We start from the raw sequence: 19636 nt of genomic DNA on the forward strand, positions 1-19636 counted from the left end.
AAGAGCCACAGGGCCTGTGTTTCTAAGGGAGAAACTGTAGCAACATCTGGGGAACTAATGAGCAGGAGAGGCGCGGGCAGCGAGCAAGGAGCCAGCCCTGCCACGATTAGCTCCTGCTCCCAAAGGCCTGGAGTGTGCTTTTCTTTGCCTCTCAGCTCCAGGCCAGTTCTTTGGAGCAGGCAATCCTTTAGCTGGGTGATGAGGTTCTGATCTCAATGACGCAGAGAATTCCCTGCCCAGTCGGGGCAGTGAGAAGCTAGTTCCAGACATGTAGGAGCCCACAGCTCTCTGGCAAGCCCTTCGTGGGCTGCCAGAACTCAGATGAGCAATTGATAGCACTCCACTTAGCCACTGCAGGACGCCACGTGAAGGCATGAACTGCTGTTGGCCACAGTCACTGTACAGTTGTGTGCGGGAAGGCAGCCTTCATTTAAGCAGAGATTGCGAGGAAGGTGTGGGCAGTGCCTGACTTAGCAGGGCAAGACAGTTTTGGAAACATAACTCTGCTTCCCAATATGAAGCAGGGTGACAGGTCTTGCTAAGAAGTGAGAGCTGGGAATCTTCTCTGAAAATGGGTGGCATAATTTAACATAAGAGGAGTGTGCTCTTGGCAAAACAGTTCACATCAAACTAAAGATTCTGAGGGTGTAATCTTGGCCCACCTCCTTCCCTGAACGGTTATTTGGTTTTTTAACGACTCTGGAAACCTGGTTGCTCAGGCCTTGGTCTTCAAGCTTCACAAGGAGCCTCTGACCTCTCCATTCCAAGAAAGCAAGTTAGGCCAAGATAAGGAATCCTTATCCTTGTTTCACAAGCCGAAAATAAAAACACACATTTGCCTAGTGAGCATTTACTCTGTGCCAGGTGCTGTTTGAAGAGCGCAGCCTGTTGTAACTCATTTAATTCTTACAACCTCTGGTGCAATGCTGAGGAAAGCAAGCAGGAACCCGCTGCAGTGATCTCAGGGAAATTGGGGAGCAGGTCTGAAAGACACAGCACTGCCCTCCCGCGAGGTGAAACAGCCAAGCCAATCTTCAGTGTCTCGAGGCTGATCAGAAAACAGACCCCTTAACCACACCACTCACCAAGGTGACCAAAATTTGTTGACACCTTTCCTGTCTAAAGCCACTTCCCCACTGTGGCGGTGGCTAACCCTCAGCGCACTCACTTCCTCCCACTGGCCCCTGGCAGGCAGGAGGCAGGCGAGGTGCTCCTGGGCAAGAGCAAGGGCAAGAGCTTTTGAGGCCTGCCATCGTCACATGACCCACAGGGCCTCTCCTCAAAAGCTATGCGTGTAAGCAAGAGTGTGGAACAGCAGGCGATTGGATGAGGGATACTGGAGCGGGCAAGGGTAGCCTGCCTTGGGGAGCTGATGGCTGCCGCCAGAGGCAGGCTAGAGGACCAGTGGAGCTGGTAGCTGAACAGGTGGGGCAGGAAGGGACAGCCATTCTCTCGGAAGAACAGGACCAAGAGCCGCAGCCAGCGTCCCAGGCCGAGAGCCTTCACAGCATTGAGGGTGGGACGCGACCGCTCAGGCCCCTTCTGCCTGCGATGCTGAGGACAGTTTCACCTCGACCTTCCACACCAATACTTTCCCTTTTTCAATTCCTAGGTTTCTTCAGCCCCCAGTCCCCCCAAAAAGAGGTGATCAGGCAAAGATTGGGGGGAAGCAATGAGCTGACATTAATTGATAGGAGCAGCTTCGAGCAGTTCATGCTGCCTTATCTCTCTCTCCTCTGGATAGCGTGTGTCCGCCGGAGTCCGCGGGGTCGGTGATTAATAGGGGCCATCACTCACTGTCCAGGACGGCTGAAAGGCAGTAGGGAGGGGGCGGCCCTCCCCAGAACTGAGATAACAAGCAGCAGGAATAATGAGTGGTGTCACTCCACTTTTCATTTTGATGGAAAGTCATTACGGGAGTCAACGCCAGCGACAAAGAGCCATGAATCAACTGCTCTGCTATGAAATTAAAATCGAATTGCCGGCCACCCCCAACCCCTACCCTTCCTGGGAAACGGGGATGGTAGGTGGCTTGGGAGAGGGGTGCTATCTGGGGTGGGCTCTACCCAATCACAGAGCAGGCAGTTACGGCGGGAAGTGGACAGGCAGCTAGTGAAGGTGACAACTCCTGTCTCCACCTTGTTTACCAGACCCTTCCTCCCCAAACCGCATTTTCCCTCTGCCTGGAGGTAAGCTGTGATTAAAAGGAAAATACAGCTTTGCTGGCTCCAACAAGGCTGCCACTTGACTGCTCCCCCTTGGGCTTCCAGCCAAGTAGGGCAGCCTGGGCCTAGTTGTGGAGAGAAAGGGGTCCAGCCGATGCAGCAACCCCAGGCCCCTTGCTGAACCGTTTGTAGATACTGATCTGGGCACTCCCTGTGCCCAACCTGGGATTCCATGGGAACAGCTGATGGCCCGGGAGCCCACCGGATCTAGAGCCCCATGAAAACGGGCACACCGACTAAATTCCAGGCCCAGCGAAGCAGCAACTGTCAGTAGTGAAGCAAGAGTCTCTTTCTCCTTTATTAAGTCAAACACTAGATAATGAGAAGGAGCAGAAGCTGTGGCTTCAGGCTGCCGGGCCACGACGTCTTGCAGAGAGCACAGCGAGAACCACAGCCACCATCTGGGCGATGGCTCCCTCACGTGGTGCTCTATTCTCTGCTCAGCCTGGTTTCTTGCTGTGGGGGGGCCTGCAACATCAGTTCTGGCTGCCCCCCCACCACTATCTTAAAAGCTGAGATGGGCAAAAGAAAGGGTCACAGAGAGGTCCCCATCAGATTCACAGGGCGCCCGCTGTACCTCTTAGAAATGTCAGCTTCAATCTGAAAGACAGTGGGAAAGTGGGCGGGATGTAGCAAGGCGAGGGGACTTCGTTCTGGGGCCCCCTGGGCAGGCTTCTTGTCTTACCAGCTTCTGTAGCTCCTTGGTCTTCTCAAGCAGCAGGTCCAGCTTGGGCTCCAGAGCTGCCTGCTCCTGCAGCGCTTCCTGCTGCTTCTGCACCATCAGCTCTTTCTTTAAGGCCAGCAGCTGAGACTGCTTCAGCTTCTGCTGGAGGAACTCGGTCACGCGGTCCACGTACCTGCACAGGGCGCTCAGGTGAGTCTGGTATAGCCACGCAACCTGAGCACTCGCACTCAACTGATGGGAAAGGTGAGGCTCAGGAAACCAAATCCCTAGGAAGCTTTTCAGCCTCTACCTCCCTCAATTCTTTTTGGTAGGACCACTCCAGGCGCCCCCATCCTGCCTGGGAAGCAGATTCTGCCTGTGTACCTCAAACCACCCATTGTGCTCCAGAACCGCTGTCCCCAGTTGGGACAGTGCGGTATAGGAGGCAGGGATGAGGCCTAAGGGGTCATGGGGAGAGGACTATAAAGAGAGCCTACTATCAAGGGGAAAGCAGACCTTGGTGAGGCCAGGATCATAAACAGGTGTTGCATTCGAAGACTGGTAAGCCGGCCAATCAGATCCTGCAGCACCGACACCATGGTAACCATCTTCACCTTGGTCTGGCCCTGCAGGATGGCTGGAGCCAGCTGGAACTGGCTCACCGACAGGATGTCGGCCTCTTCACCCATCTCCACTGCTCTCTGTGACAAGAAGATCTCGAGCTGAGGACAGAAGAGGGTTTGGTCAAACTGAGAAAAGAACTTGGAGGCTAAGGCCCCAGAGTGCTCAAGCTGCGAGAGAGATGTGAGGCTTCAACTCAGGGGAGGAGGGACTATTTCCTCTGAACACTTAATTGCCAGTAACTCACCAACTAAAAACTGAGAGCTTGGTGCAGCCTCCACTGTCACTCTTTGGCCCCCTATTCCTATCACAGGCTCTACCTGGTTCTGGGGCCCCTTCCTTCCTCTAGATAGCAAGAACACAGATTCAAATGGCTGTCTCTGCCCAGTGAGGGCATTTCCTATCCAAGACTGACATGAGATTCGGGGACCAAGAAACCATGTTTGAGAAGTCCTAGATTACCAAAGGGCCTGAAAAGATCTGAGAACCAGCACTATCTCGTCACTCTTAATCAACCAGAGAAACCTGATTGCTCTTGTCCTCTCTTTGAGGCTAAGAGGGGCTTCTCTGGACAGAATAGTTGGAACTGGTGAGGATGGAGAACTTTTGGGAGGTCCTCCCCAGCCAGCAGGCCACTGAGAAAGAAACACCTACAGAGATTAGCAAGACAGGGGTGCCTCTTCCCAGTCCTTGGACAAAGGTCCAGGAACATTGGCTCCTTACTCTGGGCTACAGGGACATACTAAAACGCAAGTGGGATCAGGCTGCTCACAACCTCCAACAACTTCCCATTTGCTCAGAGTTATAGCTCAAGTCCAGACTCTTCATTTTTCTGAGTTCTTCTCCTTCCTCCAGCAACCTTATCCAGCCATGCGGGCCTCTTTATTTTCACCAAATGTGCACGGCACACTCCCTGAGGTTGCAGCTGCTCCTCAATCAGCCAGGCATCCCAGTCTCTTGACTCACTGGCACTTTCCCTTCCCAAAATCCCCTCTTCCTTCTCTGCTTTCTTTCTCCCCATGGCACTTATGTCCACATCTAGCACACTGCATGTTTTACTTATAGATCTTGTTTCTTATCTGCCTCCGCCCTAGAATATCAGCTCGACAAGGCCACGGACTGTGTCTTGGTCCTTGCTCAACCTCTGGTGCCTCCAACAGTGCCCGGGCCTTAGAAGGTACTTGAGAAAGAGTTGTTGAGCAAATGGGGGACATCCTAATATGTGAGGTACTTGCTCCAGAGCACAAACAGGAAAGGTCAGACCAGACATGTAGAGCGAGGTTGCCTGTGCTGGGACCAGGCCTCCCCCCACACCCCTGGGGGATGAAGGTACCTCCATGAGCTCGTCGATGAACTGATTCCGGGTCTCTGAGTATTCAAGGAGGGTCAAAGCATCAGGGCCCCTAGCAACACCTTCCGGAGCTGCCAGGAGACAGACAGAAGCAATAAAGGCATTGAAGATTGCAGGAGACACTCAAGTTTGAGACCCCCTGGGGGGTGAATATGGACTTAGATTCCCTGTATTAAAGCCACTTCCTACCAAAATGGGAAATCACTTTTTCCATGTCTTGGGCCTAATCAGACCCTACTGCTGACTTCCAGTCTGCGAGCAGGACTACAGCTGGGTTCCCAGGAGGGAAAAGGCCAGCCCTCTGCACTGGCTGTGGGAGGAAGGCGAAGTCTCATCCTGCACTGCCCTCTAGTGGCTTCCATCACTGCTACAGCCTGCCTGCTGGTGGGGTGGCCAGACTTCAGGCCTTTAGGGCGCTTCCTAGAACCCCAACCGGAACAGATGATTCACATCCTATATAGAAAAAGCTGAGTTTATAGACTTAATTTTAAGAACTCTGTCCTCCTACACTCATATACTCATCAAGATTTTGAGAAAACAGTCCAATGCGTGAGAAACCCAATCTCAGCTATGTATTTTCTCGTCACTTCTAGAGACACAGGGACCCGAGACCAGGGCTGCAGGGGGACAATGTGCTCACCCTGGGTTCCATCTTCCAGCACTGTGATCTGCAAGGCAGCACTGTCGTCACCCCAGTCTATCCCATCACTCCCCGCTTCCTGGGTGGAGAGCAAAGTACCCAGCAATGTTGGGAGCATTTTCCCCAGTAAAGGAGCCAGAATCAACCAAAGCCCCCAATAAGTTCAAGGACTGCACATTTCAGCTATATGAAGGCCTCTGATGCAGGTGACAAGATAGCAGTGTGGACCCATGGATGTTGCCACCTGACTCCTGCTTTACAGTTACCCCCTGCTTATTCCCCACGCCTTCCCTCAAACTCCAGGAGAAAAAAGGTTAAAACTCTGATATGTCACCTTGGAAACTGCCTCCCCCTGGACCACATGTGAGTGTCAGTACATGCAGCGATGCCTTTAGAAATGCAAGCAACACTTTTCTTACTACAGCAGCAATTATAGGAAGTCCTCAGGGAGATGGACCAAGCATCCTTACCTTTGAGTCTGATTCCAGGGAAATGCCCCAGTCGATTCCAGCAGCCTGGGCAGAGACGCCAGAGACTGTCCCTTCAGAAGCCACCTCCACACCAAAGTCACCCCAGTCAATCTATAAAGGAAAAAAGAGTGTTAGCGTGCAGAAGATGGGCGAAAAGGGACCTGACTTCTCAGAGGCCTCAGCTGCCTTTCAGGGAGCACTGGCACACTTGTCAAATGCAAGGCCTCCGAGCTCCCTCAAGGAGCTCATCTCTGGAAGTTCATGGCACGGAAGGTTCCCAGTCAAAGCCAGTGAGCTTGTGGTGCATCTTTAGCACTCATCTATACTCTGGCCTCAAGGTCAGAAAAACAAAGCAGTCAAGCCTCTGGGCCCTCCACCTACTGCTTCTCGTGCCCGCCCAAGGGAATGAAGCCCCCTTTCTTCCCTCTGGGAATCAATTCCAGTGGTGAGGGTGTGGGCCATGTGTGTGGGGGAGGAAGCAGCACTCCACAGGGCTTATCTTACCGCATCTTCCTCCACGGGTTCTGGAGGCTCCTCGAGGTCTGGCCGCTCCACCTGGGAGGGCGCTGTCCCGGTCCTCCATTCGTACACCGTGGAGTTTCCTCGACGCTGCACGAACCGCAGCATCGGCAACACCTCCTCTGTGGGGCTGCAACAAAACACATGACTGACCCTCGTGAAGCCAGTGTTGGGCTTTGGCGTGGGCCATGACCTCACATGGGCGAGGCTCGCAGGGGTGGATATGCATAGAGTAAAACTCATATGTCATGTGGGAAGAATGCAAGCGGAGGACAGCAAGCAGAATCCCCACTGCTAAAGAGAAACTGAATCCTCTTACCTTTCACACACAAACCCCACACAGGCCTGGTACAGGTCAATGGCTTCCCCCAGGGTCTGAGCCCCGGCTCCAATGTCAGTCAGTTGACTGGGCAGGTCCTTCACCAGGGCCAGCAGTTCTCTGCGAACATTGTCTCCCTAGAGAGGATTGAAGAGGTGAGCAGAGTGGTGGGAAGCAGGGTCCAACAGAGTGAAGAAAACCCTCAAACACGAGATGTGAGAAACTGGCCCCAGGGGCCCACTACCAGGCCGAAGAGTTTCCCAGGAGCAAAGGATTTGGCCCAGAAAGACAAAAGGCCCCGGTGCCCCCGACCGCCCCCTGGCCCCTCGCTCACTGTGATGCCATACTGCTTGCACGAGTGGAAGAACTGCTCCCGCATCTCAGCAGCGCCGGCCTGGCCCTCCTCCTCCTTGCGGCTGTAGTCTTGTTGCAGCTGCTGGCACTTGGCGATCTGCCTCTTCAGTGAGGGGATCTCATAGTTGACATTCCGAACCAGGAGGCTAGAGAGTTCCACTGAGAAGGGTCCAGGAAATTCACCCCCAACACTCACTCCAGAGGCAAGCGCGCCCCAGAACATGCACAATTAGACCCCAGCATGGTGTCAAAGGACATGGGTTTGGGCTCCCAGCTTCTCCCCTTCCCAGCTGTGGGCGGAAGTGTGTAAAGTAAAACTCGTAGATCATGTGGGAAAAATAATCTGGTTATTTAATCTCTAATCCAACCCTCATCTGTAAAACAGGGAGAATAACATACACTTGCTCAGGCCAGCAAATGCCTATTGCCCCTCCACCTCCTCCCAGCACCCTGTGGAATCCTTTCCCACCTCGCAAACATCTACGCCCAGCCTCTGCCCCACAATCTAGTGTCTCAGAACTCAGGAGTGGGCTTCCCCCTGGAAGCCAACACCCCTAGGCCAGGCCACTTTACCTAGGTAGGTGTTGTCCTTCTCATACAGGGCTACAATCTCCTGCCAATCCTAAACAGGAAGAGAAACAGGAAGTGAGCCAGAAAAGCATTCAACAGCCACATCCCAGTTCAACTCCTGTACAGGGGAAGTTCTCCCATCAAACACAAATTCCTTACTCCTTGTAGCGCTGCTGGACCACCCACTTGATTCAAGTGTGGCACCAATAAGTGATCTCCAAAGCACCGGGTCTGAAAATGTTAACCCAGGGGTAGGATCTACTTTTGAAATAAAATGTGGAGATGAAGAGAAAGTTGACAGTAGTCTATGTAGGTGTGTCCACGGGGTCTCAAGGATACAGAGCACCTCTCACCTCCTGGGCTGGCTGTGCCCATTACCACCTCGCCCACACTTGCCTTCATTCGCTGTGAAGAGTACCGGCCAAAAATATTTTTGGTGGAGGCTTCAGTGCCTTTGAGAATGTCCACGATTCTGAGGCAGTGATAGTAGTGAATATCTGGAAAGGAAGAGCAAAGACAGAATTACAATATCTGGCCCATGTTCGCGGTTGGCTCATGTAGACTGTTGGTCATCATTGTGTGTTGGGAAAAACCAACATCTATACCCCAAACAAAAATCTCTCCTTTTTGGGGCCTCCCTCGTGGTGCAAGGGGTTAAGACAGCACTATGAAGCTATCAGCAGCCACTGCAGCATGAGTTCAATCCCTGGCCAGGAAGGTACCCACAGGGTGCAGCAGACCTCTCCTGTCTCACCTGCTGCTCCCCTCAGCAGTGTATTTCAGTAGATCTGCCTGTTCTGCTCCCCACTGTCTCTGGTGAATCCTCTCACCCCCACCTCTCTGGCCTGCACCCCAGCTCTTGTGTGCATAAATAACCTTTTTTTAAAAAATATCTCTCCTTCTTTAGGAGTCAGCCTGTGGCTAACCAACTAGGGAGCAGCTCAGCTGATACAGGCTGCTTCAGGAAAGAAGGGGTGCCAGGAACGTAGCTCCAAAGCACTCACAGGATCCAGAGAGCAGCTGGGCGATCTCTTCGCTCTCTGGCATGTCCTGGATGGCAGCATTGATCTTCTCCCGGATTGTCAACACCAGACTCTGCCATTTTAGGTTGCAGTGCCTTCTGTCCACCAGCCAGTCTACGGGAGAAATGCCCAAATCACACAACCAAAATCCCGTCACTAATTCAAGTAGAATAAGCTAAGTCTGGCAAAGTTGTATTCGTATCAGTGAAGATATGGGCATCATGGGAACATGGGAATAAAGACAGGCCCAAAGGAATGCTTGGGGCAGACTCCGGCGGGCTGACTTCATCTGTAGTGTGACTTTTACAAAGCAATTGTTTCAACACAAGGATAAAGAAAAACTTCAAATTGGTCCTGACATCAAAGTGCCACTTTTGACCACTCTAAATTCTCCATAATATTTTTGCTTCCATGGGTAATTATATCTTTCTCACTGACAGAGGATGCTGTTCAACTTCCACTTCCTCAGGGCTGGGATTAACCATGACAATGGAAAATAGAAGATGGTTATGCCAAGTACCGGATGAATGAACAACTGCAAAGCCCCTAATACCTGCAGCGCCCTAAGGACTAGATAACAGGTCTATTCTTAGCAAAGAAGTACCACCCTCGCCCATGAATTCTGATGTGACCTCCTGCAATCTGGGCCCAGATTTGTGTTTTTAGTAGAGGATGTGGGAGGATGTAGTTTTCTCAGTATGAAAGAGCTAAAAATTTGATCTTGTGGCCCCACCGTCCGGGCTCGAATTATCAAGATTCTTGGGCAAGTCTCTCATCCTCCTTGTGCTCACATGTTACATGGGAATTGAGTGGGAGAGAGAAGACAGGAAAAACTACAAGCACTGTGCTAGCATATGGCCAGGACCCAGTAAATCCTAGCGAACTTCATTTTGTAAGATCCCATGTCTATACTTGGGTCTACACTGGGTATAGAGCAAACCCTCAATGAATGGTGGTTCTTTTATTGGTTCTTTTTATGACCAGCATGGAGCTCGTACACCAAGGTCGCACAAGTGCCGAAGAGCTGGGACAACCCAGGTGAGGCGAAGGTAGCACCACTGTTGGGCATGTCACAGGACTGAATGACTAAATGGTGAATTCAGAACCGTGCCTGTGTTAGTGAATCTTCCAGCTCATCAACACTGGGGCATCACACTACTTATTATATACTCCTGTAAGGCTCTAAAATTTTCAGAAAGAAAAATTCTGTAGTTGTCATAAGACAAAAAGCAAAGGGCTGAGGTAGTCAGACAGACACCATCTGAATGACAAAATTGATATCATATAGACTAATTTATTAAGCATTTAAAAATCCAAGAGCTGTGCATCTGCCCTGGAGGGATGAGAAAACTTCCTTCCCTGGCTCTGAACTTGTGGGCGGTGGAGTGGGGTGAAGACCCTGGTCATGAAAAGGTCTTTATTTCCAACTGATCTATGTCCCTCATCTTCCTTAAATCAAAGGGAGGTGCAAGTTTTTAAAAAGAAGGAGGGAAAGACTTTTCCCGTATAATGCAAAGAACATGGACACTGGAACCAGGCTTAAGTTCTAACTTCAGATCTGCCCACTTCGTAGATGACCACTTTTAAGGTAAGCCATCATCCTCTCTGTGCCTGAAAGTCATGATTTGACAACACATTAGGAATGTGGAAAACGCAGCTCAAGTTCCTCATAGTGAGGCCCGTCCAGGTGGGCAGAAGGCTGAGTGGCCAGCGCCCCCACAGAGGCCTTGGGGCGTCAGGGATCCCAGCTGCTGGCGAGAGAGGGCGAAGAGCCGGGTCTCCCCCAAGAGCCGGCGGCGCGGGGCGCCCGTCCTACCGAGCAGCTTGCTGGTCTGGATGTCGATGGGCACGTGCTGATGGTCCTGGCGGGAAACACGGCGGGAGGCAGGCGTGAGCGCGGGGAGACCCGCCACTCGCGCGTCCCCTCCCCGTTCCAACCGCCACCCGCGGGGCGAGACGGGCGGGCCAGGGCCGGCCACTCCCGGGAGGGAGGCCGGGGAAGCGGGTGAGGACCGACAAGACGAACCGCGCCCAGGGGCCCCCCGCCAGCCCCCACACCCCCATCCCAATGCCCCCACCTGCATCTTTCTTCTACTTCCGCTTCCGGGCGGCGACCCAAGACCCGCCCCGCCTACCACCACTTCGGCATACGGAGGCTGAGCGTCGGCCCCGGCCCCGGCGGCCCGCTCCCGCCACGTCGCCGCCCCCGCCGAGCCAATCGGCGCGCGCGCTCCGCCCCGGGTCGCTAGCCCCACCCACCCCGAAGCGCGGACTGGCTGAGCCGGGAGGGGCGGGAGGAGAGGAGGCAGCCAATGGGAGGCGCGAGGCGGGCTCAGCGCCGAGGGGGGCGGGGCGCCCGCAGGGCTGCTGTGGCGGGGAGGGCGCGCCAGGCGGCGCCCGAGAGCCGGCCGGGCAGTCTTCCCCGGGGGTGAAGGCGTCCGCGGGCGGGGGCTTAGCGCCCAGCTGCGCCCCCCGGGAGAGATGAGAAACGCTTCTTTCCGCTTGGCCTCATTTTGCCGTCCATCGTAGCCGGTAGATCTCTGCCTCTTGACACATTTGCCCTCCCATCCCGTTTTGCAGTGGACTTGTGCAGAGCCGCCTACTTCCAGGGTGATTAGGGACGGGAGGCGGGGCGGGGGTGGCATCCCAAAGACAACACCTAAGCTGGGTTTAAGAACTGGAGAAAGAGGGCCCCCCTGGTGGCGCAAGGGGTTAAGCACCGCACCGCACCGCACCGCACCGTGAAGCTGTCCGCAGCCTCTGCAGCACGAGTTCGAACCCGGGAAACCCACATGGCGCAGCAGACCCCTCCTGTCTCGCCCGCTGCTCCTCTCAGCAGTGTATTTCAGTACATCTGCCTGTTCTCCCCGCTCTTTCTCTGGAGGATCCTCTCACCCTCCTGCATCTCTGGCCTGTGCCCCAGCTCTTGTATGCCTAGATAGATGAATCTTCAAAAAAAAAAAGGGGGGGGCCTCCCAGGTGGCGCAGCGGTTGAGCGCTGGGTTGCGAAGCTGCCCGCAGCCTCTGCAGCGCCGGTTCGATCCCCGGCTGCTGCCCGTTCACCGGAGGAGGGTCCCACATGGCGCGCAGACCTCTCCTGCCGCCCGCTGCTCCCCTCAGCAGTGTACTTCGGTCCTTCTGCCTGCTCTGCTCCCCGCCCTGGCTCTGGTGAATTCTCTCACCCTCCCGCGCTTCTGACTGTACCCAGTGCTTGTATGTATGTATGTATCAATCAATCAATCAATAAATCTTAAAAAAAAAAAAAAAACTGGAGAAGGAGGGGTGATGTGAGGAGTTTTCAGGTGAAGGAGACTGCAGCCAAAGTCTGGAGACTACAGACGGCAAGAGGGGTCCGAGGAAGAGGGACAGGCAGCACAGGCAATGTAATGTGGGGTCCAGTGCCAATGAAGGAGATAAAGAATTTCAAGAGGTCCCTGAATAGGTCTTAGGTCTCACCATGAAGCCTGCCCTGTGGCGGGGCTGGTCTATGCAGTGAAAGATGTGAGGCTGGGAGTAGCCAGAGAAGAGACTATAAAAGGACAGCCTCATTGGGCTTCAGAGACAGAGCTGAGCCACTGAACGGTTTTAAGAGACTTAGGCAGGAAGGGACCTGAGCAGAGTGGCTGCAAAAACTTTTCCCAGGAGCGTATCTTGCAGAGGTCAGGACTTGACATGGCATCAGGAGGAGAGGAGGGGCTGGATTTGAGAGATGTTTTTGGAGGAAAATGGACAGGACTTGGCTATCAGTCTATTGTAAAGATGGAGGAGAGGGGCCTCCCTCAGTGGCGCAGCGGTTGAGCGCTGGGCTGCAAAGCTGCCCGCAGCCTCTGCAGTGCCGGTTCAATCCCCGGCCACCAGCGAGAGTCCCACATGGCATGCAGACCTCTCCTGCCGCGCCCACTGCTCCCCTCAGCAGTGTACTTCGTCAGTCTGCCTGTTCTGTTCCCCGCTCTGGCTCTGGTGAATCCTCTCACCCTCCCGTGCTTCTGACTGTACCCAGTGCTTGTATAAATAAATAAATAAATCTTTAAAAAAAAAAAAAAAAAAGATGGGGGAGAGAGACAGCAAGGATGGTGAGGAGGTGGTTGGACGGGAGAGCCACCACCCGAGATAGGGAGGCAGGATGCTGAACAGGTGTTGGAGAAGGAGGGACCTCAGCCTGGAACTTGTAGAGTTGCCAGTGCTGGGAGACCCCCAGGTGGAAAGCTTCAGAATGCCATGGGTCTATAGTTATGACGTTTCGGGGAGCCCTTGGGATGGGTATACAGATTTGGAGAGCCACAGGTTGGCTGAAGCTGGGAGGCATGAAGTGGGTAGAGTGAGGAGAGACAGGGGGCAGAGCACGGGTCCCCAGGGTTCTCACAGGGTAGGGTTGCCACTCCCTTCTGTGTTGTTGGCTCCTCCAGGAAACTCTGTCTGGTCCTTTTTAAAGGACCCCCCACCAACACAGCACTGAGCTGTTCAGTGATACCACAGTGAGAAGACCTAGATTCCTGCCCGGTGAACTCTGAGGCCATTTCCATGACAGCTCGGCCAGCCACAGCTTCCTCAGCGTGGAGAGAGTGCTTCTCCCCACTGTCTCTGGGTGTTTCTGTTTATATGCTTAAATAAATAAACATAACAGCCATATCTAACTTTGCTGTTTATGGTAAACGTTAATAAATCTTCTTGTGCTTTGTAAACTACATATGCATGTATGTGGATGGGACATTAATCATTGTTATTATAAAATGGGTTGAAAAAGTTCCCTAAAGACAGCTCACAGGGTGGAACTAAAAAGGCTCTTCAGGGCTCTCTCACGGGAATGTGGCAGTTATCTCTAGAGTGTAAGCTCAGACTCTAGGAGTCGCTGGGGCTCCCCCATGATTAAACAGATACTGAGCTTTAACTCTGTGTTCCTGGTTCCCTGGGACACCCCAAGAAGCATGGTCCTGCCCCACCCGCCTCTCTCCTCCTTGAACCAACAGGTGGGGCAGGGCAGGGCACGTCTAGAAGGCCCAGCCCTGGTGAGTTGGTGGAGGCAGAGACCCCTGGCCCTTCACCCACCTTCAGCTCTTGGGTGACTCATGTGGAAGGGAAGGATGTTTGAAAACAGGTCCGCCTCGCTGCTGGCCCCAGGCTGGCTGCCCCAGAGGGCACAGGCATGTGGTTTGGGGGCACCTTCTGCCCTGTCTGTCCTTTCCCAAAGCCCTAGAGAACCTTAGGCCTGAGGGCAGGTAAGCACATAATACATCTTCACATCATACGCATAAGTGGCCTGGCATCTGGGCCGGGAAGGAACTTTGGTCCTCAGGACTCCCAGCATCTGGAAAGCGGCAGGGAGAGGATGTGGGGTTCTGACTGTGACTGTGGATTCTCTGTTGGCTGAGCAGGTGGGATGCTGTCTGAGGCCGAGACAGCACAGGTGGGGAGGTAAGGAAAGACGAGGCAGGGCTGTGCCAGCTTGGGACAGCGACGCACAGAGCCCCGGGGTGCCATGTAAGCAGGCTGCCGTGCCATCCTCGGTTGTGTTTAGCTTGCTTATTAAGTGATAACCATGTGTCACGTGCCAGAGTAGACCTAAATGTTTTATAAGCCTTATCTAATTTGATCTTCCAACACCCTTATATTGTGGGTATCTTTTTTATTATTTAGATGTTAAAGCAAAGGAGCTACGGGTCTCCCTGGTGACACAAGGGGTTAAGTCGCAGCACTATGAAGCTAGCCACAGCCTCTGCAGCACGAGTTCGATCCCTGGCCAGGGAGGTGACCCACATGGCACAGCAGACCTCTCCTGTTTCGCCCACTGCTCTCCTCAGCAGTGTCGTTCAGTCAGTCTCCCTGTTCTGCTCCCCACTCTGTCTCTGGTGAATCCTCTGTCCCTGCACCTCTGGCCTGTACCCCAGTTCTTGTATGCATAAATAAATATATCTTAAAAAAAAAAAAAAAAACAAGGGCGCCACAGCCAATCGTTAAGTGACTTGTCCAAGATCATACAGCTAGTAGGCTAGGACTCATCCTCAGGCCTGTTTGGCTCCCCAGCCAGCTTTTCTAGCTCTCTGAGGGATGTGACTTCGTACCTCCCATAGCACCCCCTGCTCCTTTTTCTCTCAGCTCAGCCACCACAGCCTCAGCTCTTCCTTCCTGTCTTCCCTTGATTCCTACTTTCTCCCTGGTGGTCGATGGTGGTGCCAGACACTTAGAAACCCCACCCCTTTAGTTCCCACCCCTTTTTAAAGTTCCTTCTTACCACACCCTATTCTGGACAAGAACACCCATTACTTATCTCCCTGCAATAGCCATAAAAAGTAGGCTTACCTTCGACATTCAGATAATCCATTTATTTTATTTGCTGTATATGGTAGGTTTTCTGTGTATATTTGCTCACAGTCACAATGAAGAGACAGAAACACAGAAAGAGAGAGAGAGAGAGAGAGAGGCTGAGAGAAAGAGAGAGAGGGAGAGGTATTACAGGTGAAAAGCCCTGGAAACTAGCCTCATCCGGGTCTCCTGCTGCTCGTGCTGTGATCTCTGTGTTATTTTCTTCGTCTGTCTCTCCAGCTAGTCCTTGTGGGCAGGGGCTACAGACCTCTTCATCTCTAACCCCAGCACCTGCCATGATACCTGTCTTTGATTGTCAGGGGCTTAGTGGATGCTTGTGAAGGAAAGAATAAGAGAAGGTGCAGCGCATGCAGGAAGGCATTTAATGACCAATGGGGACCTGAATTACTTGATCTGGGGGGAGGGAGCATGTCCCCTAGCTCTTTTCCTCACCCCTCCCCTGCCTCTACAGCTCAGAACTTGGAGTCAAGCCTCCTGAGCCCTTGGGAAAGGACAGAGGAATCCAGAAGAAGACATCAGACATGGTTGGTTTTGTTATAGAGCAGCCCCGATATTGAACGGGTTCCTCACCCGCGCGCTTACAAGGGACTTATGAATACTCCACTACAGACACACACAAAAGGTTAATAAAAGGTTTATTTACAAGGGAAAAGGAAATAAGGAAAATGTACAACTCAGGGAGAAAATAGGGAAATAAAGTCTTTAATGTGTCTTACTCGATTCGACGACCTGGAAACCCAAAGGCACTCTCAGAGTTGGCCAGACGCTGTTAGCTGGTGGAGAGCCAAAATGGGGGACCCCCCCGCAAAGCCCACATGTCTGTCTTTTATATCAACCTGGCTGCTTAACCCCACCCTCAGTTCCCAGCTACCTTCCCTTTGGTGGGGATGCGATTTGGAGTTCCCAGTGTCTTTGGCTTTGGCCTGGGGTGGGGGTGGAGTCCACAAAGCCTGTAGGGAATTAGCTTTAGGACATCCTTTTCCCCCTAACAGTTTCATGAGTTAAGCACAAGTCACTGAAGACCTATGCGGGGCCACCAATTACACCCCCACCAGCCATGCCTTCCCCATCCCATAGTCAGACTTCTGGGGGGATATGACTCCCTGAATGGCCTCGAGAACTAGGTTTCAGGTGTCCCCTCCTAAGGATACTGTTGCATCTCATTAGTCCATCGTTCCCACCAAGGCAAGCAGATGGAATCTGCTCTTCCAAGGAATGGAAAACCAAGTCCACTACCAAACATCCTACTGCAGCCACCTTCCCTGTGTGGTGTGGTGTTTGCCAAGGTGCTGGGGACCTTTACATGAAGGCATCCAGCTCTCCAAGAAAGTGACAGTCTGATGTGTGAAGGGCCACCACTCTCTGATCCCATGACGCCATGCCCAGAGCCTGGCACCAGGCTCGTGCATTGTAGGTTTAACATAGGCTGAATCCTGTAGAGCAGGGTTCAGCCAAAGCTGTATACCCACTCTTATGGCTCCCCGAAACTTCAGAACTATAGACCCAAGGGTCTTTTGAAACCTTCCACTCGCAACTCTACAAGTTCAAAGCTGAGGTCCCTCCTTCCCCAACACCTGTTCATCATCCTGCCTCCCTATCTCAGGTGGTAGCTCTCCTGTCCAACCACCTGCTTGCCATTCTGGCTGTCTCTCTCCCCCACCTCCACAGTCGACTGATAGCCAAGTCCTGTCCATTTTCCTCCCAAACATCTCCAACACCCGCACTCTGAGGGCTAAGGAAACAGGGAGGAAAAAGGATCCCACTCAACTTGGAGGTAAAGGTGTGGGATGGGCAGACGCCTGGGAGCGGTCAGCATTGATATGAGTCTTACAGGAGAATGAGTGGTGGTAGAAGGAAGAGGATGGAGGGGAAGTGACGGGGTGGGGGGTGGGCGGTCAGAGCATCTAGGTAAGACAACATGCTATTCTAGGAGAAGTCTATCAGGGGAGCTTGCCACCTTTACAGGAAGAATAGTGTAAGTTAGATGGAAGAGATTGGCCAGGGAGATCTCAGAGAACCCTAGAGGCCATGACGAATTTAACCCTGTGGACCAGGGTTCCCAAGCAGTGGGTGGCAGGTCCCTGTAAGGCTGCACAGGCACAGAAGGTCCAGGCACAAAGGGTTCAGGAATCCATCCATGCATTTGTATTATTTCTGTCAGTGCATTAAGGACAACTATCCTACTGGAAGGAGAAGGTTTTCTGCACTGAAAAGGATCCTTTCAGAGACCAGGATACCCAAAAGGCCAATATGCATTGTATGCACACCCTCATTAGGGAGCAGTAGCTAGAACTGCAGGGACAAATCATGATAAACTAAGTGGCTTAAAACAATAGAAATGTATTCTCTCCAAGTTGTGGAGGCCAGAAGTCTGAAATCCAGCTGCTAGCAAGGCTGATCCCTTCAAAGGCTGTGAGGGACAGCTGCCCCATGCCTCTTGCTGACTTTGGTAGGGCTGGCCGTCCTGGGCCTCCTTGGCCCCTCAGCAAATCACTGTCATCTCTGCATGGTGGCCCCTGGTGTTCCTCCTGCACATCTGTGTCTCTCCCATAAGGACACTAATCCTTGGATTGTAGGGCACACCCACACCTAAGTGTCAACTCCTCTTAACTAATTATATCTGCAAAGACCCAGACCTGAATAGAGTCACATTCTGGGGTTCTAGGTGGACATGAATGGGGTGGGGGACACTATTCAATCCAGTAGACCAAGGAAATGCAAATCTCAAAGACAAAGTTAACCCCTTCACTGCCACCAGTCTAGCAAAAATAAAAATGTCATAGATTGTGCTCTTGAGAAGTTGGTGAAGTTTGGGGAAGATGTTTATTAGGGACCATTGCCTGCGAGAGGAGCCAGACAGAAGTAGGATTGGGTAGAGGGAGAAAACCAGCTGTAATGCAGACCGACAAAGCCAATAAAGTGGGGGACTCTGGAGTGAAGCCTGTCTCTCAGTCCCTTTCTGGGACTGAAGTGGCTGGATTTTATATCCCTGGATGCAGGCTGCCCCAGAAGGGCATGTCCTCAACTGGGGTGACTCTCTGCAGCTGAGGCAGACCCCGAGGGGTGACAACCAGAGGCCAATTGTTGAGGAAGGCAGCTCATCCTTCCTCCCAGGGGGACATGGCTAGCGCAGACATTGTCCATGAGGGTCTACAACATGGAGATGGTGAAAACGAAGAGTGTGGCAAGCTGACCCCCAGCCCTACTCCACTTCAAGATGCCAATGTCAAATCCCTAGAACCTTCTTTAGAGAAAGTCTTTGCAGATGTATTTCTGTTTAGCATCTTAATCCAGGGCAACCCTGGATTATCTGACCCTAAATAACTCTCATAAGTGTTGTTATAGGAGAGAGGCAGAGGGAGGTTACATACACAGAAAAGAAGGTGATGGGAGGGTGGAAGAGGAAGGAATTGTGATGTAGCCACAAGCCAAGGAATGCCCGCTGCTGGAAGCTAGAGGAGGCAAGGAATGGACTGTCCTGGAACCTCCAGAGGGATCAGGGGCTTGCAGACACCTTGAACCCAGCCAGAGAGAATGATTTTTTTCTTCTGACTTCCAAACTGTGAGATAAAGTTCCTGTTGTTTAAAGCCATCAAGTTTGTGGTAACTTGTTACAGCAGCCACAGGAAACTAACACAAAGAATAACAAGACAGTGGCTATTGATAGTACCAGTTGGTGCACCAGTCGATAGTGCCATCGGGAGGATCCCCCCTTGGGGAGGGTGAGGATTAGGAGCTCACATGTGCAGAGCATTGGAGCAATGTCTGGAACACAGTCCCTTGCTGATACCACCTCTCCCACAAAGCAGAAGGAAAGCCCCCTCCAATCGTAACTTACCACCCCCTCAGTTCAGAATTGCAGTTTCCCCCTGCCACCCCCCAACTGTGCCTGGTGTGGCCCCAGAGACCCATCTTTGTCCTTGTTCCACTTGTCACCCTGACCAAGCTGGGCACCCCCAGAATCACTGGCCTCCTGGCCTTCCCGAGCAGGGGGCTTTAACCCTGCGCCACTAGGCCCAAGGAGCTAAAATTCTCTGAGGGAAGCCAAGGCATGAATAGATCACTACACTATTGCACATGTATATACATGTGTAGATACACATGTTACCACACGTGGTATATATCACATTAAACAGAAGCATGTGTGCAAATGCTGCAGGAACAAGAACATTCTTGAAAGGATAGGATGCATAATAACTCAGGGCTTGAGGGATGAGTAGGAGTTTGTCTTGAGTTGCACATGAGGCGGGGTGTCAAGGACATAGGGTGCCCTCTTCAGCCCACCCTCCTAGGAAGCCTCTGCTGGCAGGAAGGTGGGCAGGGTTAGGAGAAAGGAGGCTACAGAGGCCCAGCCCTTGTGGACGAGGTTAAATGGGTGCTACAAGAGACCATGAGGGGCCACTGAGAGGCAGGGGCCCATTTAGGATTGAGGAGAGTACAAGAGGCCATGAGAAGATGAACCAAGTAGAAGCGGAATGGGAGGCTGTGGGGGAGGCTTGAGAGTTGGGTAGTGAAAATGTAACTGGGAGGGGAGACGGGGGAAGGAGGAACCACATGCCT

General features: G+C 52.7%; 1 protein-coding gene across 1 annotated transcript; it reads right to left on the bottom strand.

Annotated features, from left to right (window-relative positions):
• Positions 1-2461: 2461 nt before the first annotated feature.
• On the bottom strand, positions 2462-10937 carry CDK5RAP3 (CDK5 regulatory subunit associated protein 3). Its single transcript, XM_037493597.2, has 14 exons — positions 10834-10937; positions 10572-10617; positions 8738-8869; positions 8130-8230; positions 7737-7785; positions 7144-7322; positions 6810-6946; positions 6476-6620; positions 5972-6082; positions 5502-5580; positions 4844-4932; positions 3406-3611; positions 2911-3082; positions 2462-2825 (listed from the first exon to the last, which is right to left on the bottom strand). Exons 1-14 carry the CDS (start codon positions 10837-10839, stop codon positions 2760-2762), a joined length of 1518 nt encoding a protein of 505 aa, XP_037349494.1. The 5' UTR covers positions 10840-10937; the 3' UTR covers positions 2462-2759.
• Positions 10938-19636: the final 8699 nt, after the last annotated feature.

This window comes from Talpa occidentalis, unplaced genomic scaffold (genome assembly GCF_014898055.3).
Source record: "Talpa occidentalis isolate TD23 unplaced genomic scaffold, MPIMG_talOcc4v2.1 talOcc4.7, whole genome shotgun sequence".
NCBI classification, from domain to species: domain Eukaryota; kingdom Metazoa; phylum Chordata; class Mammalia; order Eulipotyphla; family Talpidae; genus Talpa; species Talpa occidentalis.

Coding starts and splice junctions, on each gene's coding strand:
- CDK5RAP3 (XM_037493597.2), bottom strand. Junction 8,231..8,737: donor CCAGCTGCTCTCTGGATCCT/GTGAGTGCTTTG, acceptor CTTCCTTTCCAG/ATATTCACTACTATCACTGC. Junction 7,323..7,736: donor GAAGGACAACACCTACCTAG/GTAAAGTGGCCT, acceptor GACCCTTCTCAG/TGGAACTCTCTAGCCTCCTG.